This window comes from Cavia porcellus, unplaced genomic scaffold (assembly GCF_034190915.1).
Source record: "Cavia porcellus strain 051 isolate PalLab524CR breed Dunkin Hartley unplaced genomic scaffold, mCavPor4.1 scaffold_20, whole genome shotgun sequence".
Classification (NCBI taxonomy): Eukaryota; Metazoa; Chordata; class Mammalia; order Rodentia; family Caviidae; genus Cavia; species Cavia porcellus.
Window position 1 is genome coordinate 20,943,220 of NW_026947503.1, and position 12,165 is coordinate 20,955,384.

At 43.5% G+C, this 12,165-nt stretch overlaps 1 protein-coding gene across 3 annotated transcripts in view; it reads right to left on the reverse strand.

Moving 5' to 3' along the window:
- Positions 1-407: 407 nt before the first annotated feature.
- Tnfrsf11a (TNF receptor superfamily member 11a) overlaps positions 408-12,165 on the reverse strand; it is a 58,052-nt gene continuing 46,294 nt past the window's right edge. For all 3 annotated transcript variants that reach the window (XM_063231523.1, XM_063231525.1, XM_063231524.1), the window contains exon 10: positions 408-4,630. In XM_063231523.1, the coding sequence (XP_063087593.1) occupies positions 4,347-4,630 (284 nt within the window). In that variant the 3' untranslated portion in view covers positions 408-4,346. The remainder of the gene's footprint in view (positions 4,631-12,165) is intronic.

Here is a 12,165-nt window from a genome sequence, read left to right on the forward strand (position 1 = left end):
GTTTAAATGTTGGGCACACCGGTGATGGGGTTAACAGGGGTAGCTCCTAACTGGGGCTGCTGAGGCTGTGCTGTCCAGGGTTTCGGTGGATGAGGCTGCCCCACACCCCTACGGGCTTAGCTTCATTTGTCCTGGTTGCTCCACCCCACCCTGCCCTACCCATCCTCCCCAACTTCAGGTCCCTTCTCACCTCTGCAAGGCTTCAGTAGCTGAAAAGTGGCTGGTTCAAAGGCACTGCCTGGGGATCAGGAAGCTCACACACTCCCTTTCCAGCAGCCCTCTCTGGCGGCTGCAGCAGAGCATGGGCCTGCCTTTCCAGATCCCAGCTCGCTTCATCTCCTGCTGGTGCCCCAGGGCCCAGACATTAAAGGTACACTAAATGAAAATGACGACTCACCACTGGAGCGTGCAGGGTCTTGAGAGCTTTATTCCCTCTCCCAAATCAGACTGTGCAACTTGCACCAGAGCACCACACACACAGTGTCTCGAGGCAAATGGACTAGGGGAATCATATGCTTTCAAGACTACAGAGAACAAACAGGTCTGTACTACCCCACATGTCCATCACAGACAGTGCTTGGTTCATGTCACTCTTTATCCCAGTACATAAAAAGCATATTTGTTGACGCACAGTAAAGGTGAACACTAAGTCTTCTATCTGCTTATTAACTGGTTCATCTACCCAAAGCATCTTCCCAGTTTTCTTATTTTATAAAGTCATGTTTCAATTTTCTGTGCAATGGAGTATGGCAGTAATATCATAGGCCCAATTCCCAAATCATCTCCATTTACTTTGGAAGAGATTTTGATACTTAAATATGAACATGAATGTCTCTCCCACTGGAGGAATTCGATTATAGAGAGGGAATCTGTTGGAGACCACTACGAAGCAGATCTGAGCAGGATTTCAATTTTACTAATTGGCTTTCTATGTTTATCTGTGAGTCTGTCCTAGGCCTAGGCCCCTTGCTGATTCACAGTGAGTGAACCTCTATGAATCACTGGTCCTGGCTGAGGCCTGCAGTGGCCTGTGAGGCCAGAGATACCTCAAAGGGCAAGATAAGGCCACAGCTGTGGACACTTGGCCCAAACATCAATTAAGTAGATGGAGACTGCAGTTGCAGAATTATTCCTACAGTCTCACTCCTACCGTGTCTTCATGATAAGACAGTTCTACTGAATTGACTTGATTCACTACTTGGAGACGTCCTTGAAGTGACTCCCAAGGTCCTGCTCATTGCCTGCTCTTTCCTCAGTTTCCCTGCCCCTTGTTGTTGGGCCTAATAAATAAAGTGGGCAGTCCAGAAAACTCTGTGTCTTAGCCCTCAGAGTCTGGAGCTCAACTAAAGGGTTTTGACACTCCTGGAGCCCTAAAATCATACGATTTGTTTTATTTTATTTAAACCTCCGCCATACACTCATTTGGGGGATGGGGGATCTAGGTCAGGACCCAAAAGGAATCCTTCATTTATCAGGAGTTGGGAAACGTGCCTGCTTTGTTTCCAGATAGAACTCTTCTCTGCACCATTTTGATCCAAATAATGTCCCTGTGAGAGACACGTGACAAAGGGGTCCCCAGCTGCCCCTTTTCGTAACCCACCCAGCTACGCTACTCTTTAGTTCTTCTTACAGGGGTCTGTCTCCCACTTCTTGAATGTACACTGGCCTTGGGACTTGCTTTGGCCAACAGAAGTGGCTGAAGGAAAGTGTGTCCATCAGTGCCTACACCTCAAGGAGCCTGGCTGGATTTTGCCTGCTTTCCCTGGGCCCCGACATCACCAGAAGAACCAGCCTTGCTTGAAGGGTGGAAGGACAAAAGACCATGTGAAGCCCAGAACACCCCCAACGACCAGCCTGCTCACTGCAACCAGGCGAGGAAGTCCAGCCTTGCGGGACCTGGGCCTGAAAATCCTCCGGAGCCGATCCAGTAAACCAAGCTGATCCTAGTAAACTAGGTAAGTGGCAGTTGTTCTAAGCTATTGAGCTTTGGAATGGTTTCTTATACAGTAACAATACGTTCCCCTGCCCTATGAAGTTTCTATACATTACATTCAAACCACTTTTCACATCCTCAGGTAGAAAAAGAAATTAATCCTGTCTTGTAGCAGTGGAGTAAATGTGGGTAGGCCGCAGTCCCCTCTGCAGGTCCTTCCCCTTCAACTCTCTCACTAGTAGGAAGACTGCATGTAGTTCTCTTGTGAGATTCATAGCAGATACATCATCAAAGGATTTTTTCTCCCAAGCCTGTTATCAAGAGAATCAACAAAACACAAAATAAAACCAACATGTGACACCTCAGCATGCCATACAAATCAGGAATACATTGGATCACAAGTTTGAAATGAAACTTGTTTTAGCAAGCCATGAAAAATATTTTATGGTCAAATATTAGTTTAATAATCTCTGTATCATGTCCACCAAATGATTTTTTATTGGTTTCATTTTATTCTGTTTACATTGGTTACCTATGTCTCTATACAGACACACCTATATTTGCTATCCATTTCCCATCATTCAGTTGCCTTTGGAATGATACAGCATTAGTAGACATCTATGGGAAAGAATAGCATTTTTCTGAAATTAGACAAAATGTACTAATAAAGCTCCTTTTATTTAAGGAGTTCAAGGTACTTTAACATTCACTGTAGCATCCATTTGATACCTCTGGGTAAGAAAACTATGATAAATTATCATTATTGTCATTTCGTAGAAAGTACAATTAAAACAGAGAGGTGAAATAAGATAATGACAGTCACAGTGGAAATGTGGGTTTTTAGCTCAGCATTCTACTTCGTGAACTATTATTTTGTCTGTTTAATATGTTCTGGATCAAAAGGTATGTTTTTTTCCCCATTTTGTTGTATTTTGCTCTGGATGGATGTTAACTAAAAGGATAGAAAAGATGGTAAATTCCCACCAACGGGTTATTCTGGCAGTTATTCCTGCAGTTATTCGCATCTGCATGGTGAGGATCCCATGCAGGACAGAGCTGTCCCCTGCTTCTGCATTAAAAGTCACAGTCGACTGTTCTCACCCTGCACTTCAAGGAGAACTGAGACCAGGAGAAAGACAACGATGCACAGCCGTTTTCCTCTTCAGGTGGACATCTATGACCATTAAAGTCAGCACAGTGACCATTATTAGCACCTACGAGATGTGCAAAGTGACTTTTAATTTGCTAAGGTGAGAAATACATTTCTCCAGTATTGAGGAAAACCACTGTGGCTCCCTGGCCACACTAGATAAATCCACACAGGTGATTTCATTTCAGGCCGACTCGTGTTCTGTTATCTTGCAAGAGGACCAATTGCAAGAGAAAAGTGAGGCAGGTAATAAGCTGTCTTATACTCACAATGTGAGGATTTGGTTAGTCATTTAAATGCACTAAAAACAAGTAGGGGTATTTTCGTGGAGGCTAACTTACAGATGCACAATTATTTAGGAAGAAAGAAGGGTCTACTGTTTAAACATATTCATGGCATTCATCTCTGGAAAGAGAAAATGCAAATTAATCTCAATTTTATTCTTTCTTGAACTTCCCTGACACCTCCTTTCCACTTTGTGGGCAGGCAAACCCAGTGCCCTACGATTATGATTATCATTATTATTTTCACCTTCAGAGAGACATCAAGATTAAGAATGTCAACTGTAGCAATTTTTAGAGATCCAGCTGCCAATTTTTTTTAAGATAGTTGCCAAATACCTGTTGCCACTGACGGTGGGAGGGGACAAGGCCACGCACTGAACCCAGCTCCGCTCCAGGAGCTATACAAACTTAAAAACATTCACAGGGGGGAAAACATTCCTGTTTTCTTCCGTTTAGAAAAATGGGGACCCTGAACATTTCTCAGAAAATAAAAGTCCGTCTACAGGTACCCTGCACCTCATTCCAAGATTCAAGGCTTTGCAGACCTAGCCTTTCCCTGAAAGTTAAGTTCGTAGACACACACTAGGACAGCATCAGCAGAACAGTGTGAAGCCGAGAAATATATATATATATATATATATATATATATATATATATATATATATATATATATTTGTTTTAAGAAGGGTTTTGAAAAATTCCTTAAATAGGAAAAAAAAGGTGCAGGAAAAAGTATCAGGAAATATGAAAGAAAGTGAATAAAAACACAGCCTGGACGACACCAGACAGTCACAACAAAGTTGTCAAGAGGTGGCAATCAGGGACGAAGCGACCCTGCGCGAGGCGGGAAGGCAGCGAGGGCGACACGGCCGGCCCGGCGCGCCCGCGGGGTGCACTCGCCGCGCCCCGCCCCGCTCCGCAGAGTCCGGGCCCTCCGGGGCGGGAACCGCAGGGGGAACCGCGCGCCCGGCCGCTCCGCTCAGCCCGCGCCCTGCTCCTGCACCGGCCGCGAGGCCTCGCCCGGCTCCCGCAGCGCCTCGGCGACCGTGTCCGCGAAGCGGGGCGCGTTGCCCGCGAAGGAGTCGCAGCGCGCCAGCGTCTCCTCCTGCACCGGGCGCCCCACGGGCTCCGCGCCCGCGCCCGCCGGCCCCGCCGCGCCCTCCTGCGACGTCTGGCTGACGTAGACCACGATGATGTCGCCCTTGAAGTTCATCACCTGTCCGCTGGAAATGAACGTCGAGTTACTGTTCCCGGTCACGGTTCCTGGAGGGCGAGGGCGAGAACACGGAGAGGGTGAGTGGCGCCGCCGGGGGACACCGCGGTCTCGGGAGGGATCAAGGGGCGAGGGCGCCCCTCCAGCAGCCCCCGCGCCCCAGGAGGTGCAGTCGGGCTCCCCCTGGAGGCTGCTCCCGTTGGGACGCACTAAGTGACTCTCCTGGCCCAGGGGGACAGAGGACAGAGGAAGGAAAGAAAGAGGAGAGGGAAGGGAATGGGGCGAGATATTGGCAGGCCGTGGTGATGGTTCACCATGTGTCTGTCGGGACCACTCCAGGACACTGGGGTCCAGGAGAACCCACCCGGACTGTGGGATCTCAGGCAAGATTCTCAGGCTATCAAAGTATACGTGTGTGTTAGTGGGGACACAGGGAGCAAACAGAGAAAGCCTGCAAACAGCTAATGGTCCACTGAGCACACATCCGTCCACCCTCCTCTCCAGCTGGACTCTATCATAAGGTCCCTGCCATCCTCTCCGCTCTCCCTAGGGCGCAATGTGGGAGGATCACGGGGCTGAGTGAGTTCAGCTTTTAAAAGAGACTACTACATTTCTTTAACATTAACACATTTTTACTTCTAGGGAGAAAAGAGTTAAGAAGGAAAAATAACCCTATAAATCACTTTTTCCTTCCGAGCCTCGCGGGTGTTCAGTCTGAGCTCGTTTCTTTGGGGGTGACTAGCATTAGCCAGTCTTTAACAGACCTTTTTGAGAAATAAAAAGTTCAACAAGCATTCAGAAACTTGTCACTTTTTATAATTCTTCTATTTTAAAGATTGGTGGTCCAGAAACTTCCCAGGTGAAGCAGACCTAGAAACTCCCTGATGCTCAGCATCACAAACAGAATCTTTTAGTCTGACTGGGGGACAGGAATGTCACAATGGTTCCTCTATACTCCTCTCTATTATCTGTTCTCTATGACTACCTGACTCGCAACCATGTAAACAAATAAAATGAAGCTCCTGTCACCACTCCACATGAAAACATTTCCCTCAAATGGAAGGCATGTTTTAGACCATCTGAATGAAGTAGGTACCAACAGGCGTACTGGAATTTCCATTAGAGAACCGAGGCAGAGGCACGGTGAAAAGCCCACAGGAATTTCAAGCATGAGCAACAAGCCAAAAGTCACAAAGGGGAGGGCTGACTGCTAGAGTCTCCCTCTAGATGACTGGAAGGGGAAATATTCCAAAGTGGGTGTGGCAGGGATTTCTCCTGTGACTCCCCAATCAGCAGCAGGAGGCCAGCTGGCCAGCTGCCTCATCACTCCCCTGAAAGACCCTGACAGATGCTCTTAACAGTGATTTAGCCCATGGCATAAGTGCCTGCCTGGCGAGTTCAAGGTCGTGAGTTCGATCCCTGATACCAAAAACAAACAAACAAACAAAAACCCCAGTGCATTCTGAGCTGAGAGTCAGTTCTTAAGTCTATTTTTACCATATAAACTCATTAGCAAAGTCAAAATGACAAAAAAAAAAAAAAAGACATACCATAAACATTGTAATCTGGTTAAAAACCTACTATGTTTATTTAATAAAGCCAGTAACTTTAAATTTCTTTGAAGGACAGCTTTTCCCAGCATAGCTCTGCTGCTGTCTAATTACTGTGCCATCACTGCTGGTTCTGCTGTTCTTCAGTATAAAACTACACAGAAGATATCTCTAGCTACTGCATGATTGAGTCATGGCTTTGAATTTAATCTCTTCCTTAGTCTCTGCATATTTAGATATATCTGGTAGTCTCATGTATAAAAGATTTATCCGGGGCTGGGGATTTAGCTCAGCAGCATAGGCACCTGCCTTGCAAGCAGGTAGTCATGAGTTTGATCCCTGATAAAAAGGAAAAAGACCAAAAAAAAAAAAAAAAAAGATTTATCCATTATTTAAAATTTCATTGTCCAACAAATTATCATCATTAATTTAGTTTACTTTTTTCTTGTCAAGACCTTCAGTTATGCTGAGCCTCTGTAAAAGCGCATGTTTTCTGGCACCCTGGTGCACATAAAATCTTACATCTTGAGAATTTGATTCTAGGTCACTGTTCCATGGAAAATAATATCTTTGATACTGATAGTCTTAAAAATTCTATGTGACTGATATTCATTCTTATTTTATATTTTTACTTCCAAATGGAAATCAAACTCTTTCACCTAAAGGGTACATTTGAGTAGTCCAGAGTCTTTTGATTCATAGACTGCATTAATAATAAAAATATTAAAACTTTACATTTTAGAAAGAGTATGAGAACCTCGTTTATTCTTTGGGTGTTTATCAAAGGTATAATTTATGAAAAAGGTAATGGATCAAGTTCACCATACTAACTTTTGTAGGCAATAGTAAACTGGAACAAACTAAACTTTTAAAAAATTCCTACTTCTTGCCAATAACAGTAAGTCACAAGCAACATGGTCTTCCGAGGCGGGTGCTCCGGAGGGCCCATGCTTGGCTGAATGCTCTGCTATCAGTAGTGAAAAGGCTCATGCTTATCAAACTCTGCACAAAGAATGGAACACCTTTGTTTTTCACTGGAATCTGCAAATTATATTCTCAGTTCAGAAGAGGATGCAAGTTTTAGGAATATTGCTCTGGGTTTTTTCTTCCCATAAATGCTCTAATTTAGCATCAGTATTTTAAGAGGCAACATTTTATAAGCTGGACATGCTCAAATATTGCTGCAGTGTTTGTCCATCAGCTTTTCTCTATTAATGAAGTAAATACTCAGTTAAACACTGCAGGTTATTCATTGGTGCTCTGAAAATACAGACCCTATATATGTTTTGCTGATGTCCAAGCCTCCTCCTACTTATTGGAAAACTCTCAACACAAAGATTCTCATATAGAACTCAGTTCTATTTCTTTAATAATGGGTCTACTGACTGTGTCAATTGTACCTTTAATTCTTTGCTGAAAATCTCCACTTCTGTTGTCTTTGACGTGGAATGAAAGTGCAAAGTCACTTGGCAAACAGTCCAAGTCCAGAACTGCTTTAGAGTCTTATTCCCCAACCTTTTATAGCTGTCTTATTCCCTTCCACTACAATACCGCTGTCCATTGATATAACAAAGTTTTAACTACCCCGAGACCATCTGTCACCCGCAGAACTACCCACGGATTCTGGTAAGCACGGCCCTTCACTGGGTGAGACCAGAGGACAGGCAGCCAACACGCTGTGAGCAGGCAGTGTGCCCAGGGCCCAGTGGGCTCCCTTCCAAGAGGAAACGAGAACGTGAATTAATCTGAGGATTAAGTGGACATAGAGTATCCATGTCAATAATAAGGATACTAGGAACAACTCCCAGATCCAGAAGTTTCTGGGTGCGAGGTGTATTATAAATACTAGCCTACAGGTGCTTTGCACGGGGACATTTCTTGTTTATTTTCCCCCACCTACTAGCCAACCTTATTTTCGGGATGAAAACTGTCTGACAGCCTCTTTTGCCATGGTTTATCATAATCCAGACTCATGTGAGCACAATGTAATGACACCCATATTGTGGTGGGGTTTTGGTCTCTTCTAAATAGAGGCGATACATGATGACTGAGAGAGATGGAGGTAAGAAGTGGCTGCCTGACTAAAGGATGGTGAGAAATAGGGTGAGACAGCCAGACAGCAGGGCCCCAAGGTTCTCTGTTCTTGTCCTGACTTGGATGTCACTAGTAGTAAGAATTTGGGGTAAACTACCTAAACATTCTCTGTGGTTTACTTTGTGCATTTATAAAGTGAGAACTGATTATAGTATGCTAGCTTGGCATGTGCAGCCACAGAGCAAGGGCCTCATTCACATTTGTTAAGTAAGTGAACGGATGAATGTGTGAAGATGCTTCAGGATGGCACAAGCCAAACAAGATGGTGGGTTTGAAAATCCTGGGGAAAAAGCAAAGATTAGCCCCAGGTACAACGATGGCATTACAACTCCCCGAAAGTAATATCAGCACCACGGAGCTCCCAAGGACACAGAGGTGCATGACACAGACTGAACAGGGATATTATATGGCCATCTCTAATCTTGCTGGAGGATTGCAATATGATAAAACCTGCAAGAACACTTTCCTGTGGAAACCGAACAACTTTCTTCTTTCTGTTTTGAAATCACCAATCATTATGATGCCTCTGGTCAGAATATTCATCTTTATGTATCTACACTGAGCCCCACAGTCTCATTTCGTGTCATGCTGTCAGTGCGCTCTGAATGCTGCACTAGATTAGATCAAGGCTCAGAATGAACTGGTGATATCTTTGTCCTTTAATATAGCTCAGTCCTGAACTATACTTACTAAAATTGGCACTCTATGTTGTTTTTCTTCTCTCTCTCTCTCTCTCTCTCTCTCTCTCTCTCTCTCTCTCTCTCTCCTTTCTTTTTGAGCAGGGATTTACCCAGGCTGGCCTTGAACTTGTCATCCTCCTTCCTCAGCCTTTGAGCAGCTAGGATTTCAAGTATGTCCCACATGGCTAGCTAGCTTGTTCTATATTTCAGAAAGAAATGTGTCCAGAGTTATGCAAGCTGATCTGAGAGGGCAGGCCATGCAAACTGCATGATCGCTGTACATACTGCTGTAAGGGGTTTTGGGGTTTCCTTTTCAGCATGGTTGGCGTGGTTTCTGTGGTTATGTGTCCCCGAAGGGTAAGTTTTTCCACTGAATTTGGGGGGCCGACAGCAGATTCTCCCATTAGGGCGGCCCTTTCCCTTTCTGGTGGCTGATAAGATGGTACATAAAATGAGAAGGATGCTTTGGGTGAGGCTTACCTATGGTAGCCTAAAAACGGCCTGAGCCTTAAGAGAATAAAAGATAAGCCAGGGCCTAGGAGAAAGTATTTGCAAAGGCCATATCTGATAAATAACTTTTACCAAAGTATTCAATGAACTCTTAAAATTCAACAATAATGAAAAAAACAACCCAATTTAAAAATGGGCTAAAAACTACAATAGATGCTTCACCAAAATAGATATCCTCAGATATTCTGGTGACAGACAGGGACATGGAAAGCTGCCCCACATCATACTAAGGGAAAGGAAATTGTAAACAACAATTAGCTATGTAAACAACACTGCTAAATGTAACAGTGTTACATGCATGTTATGTTAGGTAAACAATTAGTAAATGTAAACAACACTGCACAGCTACTAGAGTGGGTCACATCCTCAACCTGACCTCACCAAATGCTGGTGAGATTGTAGAGCAAGAGGAGGTCTCGCTGGTTGCAGCCACTGTGGAAGGCAGCTTGGCAGCTTCTTACAAAACTAAGTAGAGGTTTACCGTACAAGCCGGAAATTAGACTCCTTATTTATCCAATATTTATCTAAAGGAGTTAAAAACATATGTCTACATAAAAATCTACACACAGATGTTTATAGAAGCTTTACCCACAATTGCCAAAACTTAGAAACAGCCATGATTTTTTCAGTAGGTAAATACACGTGAAGTGTGATCAAAATATGTGGTATTACTGCGGTAAAAGCCATATCGCCATGGTACCACTCAAAATGTTCCCCTTTGCTTCACCTACACTTATCCGTCGTTCATGCCACTGTCAGGCAGTTCTGGAAGTCCTCTTTCCTGCCTTTATGAGATGTGATAAAAAATGTCCTGAATGTTGCTGCTAAGTGCCATCCAATGAGAAGGCAGGCTCGTAAAAACATTATGATGTGTCCTAATCCAACTTAGCACCAGGTCTGGCACTGTGGGACTTCTGTCTCTTCCTCGAAGTCAAAATGACTATGAAAGGCAAAAGTTTTGAATCAGTTCAGAATATGGGAGTTAGCTACCAGTGCAACCAAGGACACTCATGAAAAACGGCTTTCCAAACGGCTTCACAAAGCAGAGCTGTGGGATGTGTTCAAATTGAGGGGGCAGAATTTTGAGGAGGATTATGTTATTTTTTTCTATAGCACATTTTAAAAATTTAACCATTCTCTATATTTTTTCTATTATACCTTATACAGTGTGGTGCATCCAGGCAATGGAATAATACTTAGTGACAAAAAGAAATGAGCTATCAAGTCATGGAAAGACACAGCAAAAACCTAAATGCCAATTACTAAGTAAAATAAACCAATATGAACAGGATAAATACTAAATAATTCCAAATATATGGCATTTTGGACAAAGCAAAAATAAAGAGTAAAAAAATGGATCAGTGGTTGTTAAAGGGTGATGGGGGTGGAATGTTAAACAGGTAGAGTACAGAAGATTTTTAGGGCAGCAAAACTACTTTATATGATATGACAGAGGTAGATATGCATCCTCATACATTTGCCGGGGCTCACAGAATGCACAACACCACGAGTGAACCTTAATGTTGACTACAGTCTTTGGGTGAATTCTTTGTGTCAGCTTGGTACAGGTTCATCAATTACAACAAACATCCTGTGGGGGTTGGTAATGGAGGAAGAGGTCATGTATGTTGGGGTGCAGAGGATATACAGGGAATCTCTGTAATGTCCTCTCAACTTGCTGTGAATCTAAAACTGCTCTTATTAAAGTCTGTGTTTTCCAGAAGGCCCAAGGCTTTTCTATGTACCGTTAGTCCATAAAGCCTCAGGAATAATACAAAGCAAGGTCCTCTCTGGAGTATCCTCAGGATGCCTTTTGGCCAGCTGTCTCCTTCAAGGCTGCCCCCAGCATTTATTTTAAGTTTATTTCACTTGCAAAAAAAAATGGAATTGGAGGCTTGTGGGTGAAAGAGTTTTCTCCAATAAAAAAACCAGTGATGTGAAAATAGAAACTTTCAGAGACACGTGGCAGAAGTCCATTAATGGGCCAAATAACCATCACTTACTGCACACCCTAAGGTCCCTTTCTGCACCTGGCCTGGCCTCTGCCTGGCACTCAGCCAGGGCAGCCAATTCCCCGGGGCCTGTGTTGGCCCTTATTCTGTAGAGGGCTCCCCAAGGCACAGTAATTGAATTAAATCACTGCCCCTGCACTGACTCAGGAGGAGATGATGTGATGTGTTAATGGACAAGCTTCACTGTTAGGCATTTGAATCTCAGCCTAACAGTGTGATCCTGAGTGGGGAACCTGACCCAAGGATTTCTGGGAATAATTAAAAAGACCATGTACACAAAGCGCTTAGTGCCTGGTACTTAATATCTAAAGTATCATTGATAAGGCTGAAACTTTCAGGATAGCAACAACAATCTTACAGGTGTCTGAATGCAATATAACTACCAGAATGCTGCCCAAAGGTTTGACTTAAAAAGCAAAATGAGTTGGAGATTTTTATAAAATTATAAATTTTAAAGAGTTTCTAACATTTAAAATTGGTTAGTTGATTTAACATTAATATTTAGTATGAGAAACATGTTCAGATAACTTGAGAGTGTTAAAAATAGCATCAAAAATCAACAGAAACAATGCACAAATGATGTGTTCCTTATAATCAGAAGGATGTTTATACTTTGGTAAGCCCATGCTTTATATAGCAGGCTCCCTGACACCTCTTTTTCTCGGGCAGAAAGAATAAACCTAATTCTAAGAATGCAATGCCTCACAGAATTTACATTTTTAAGCAAGGTAATGCACAC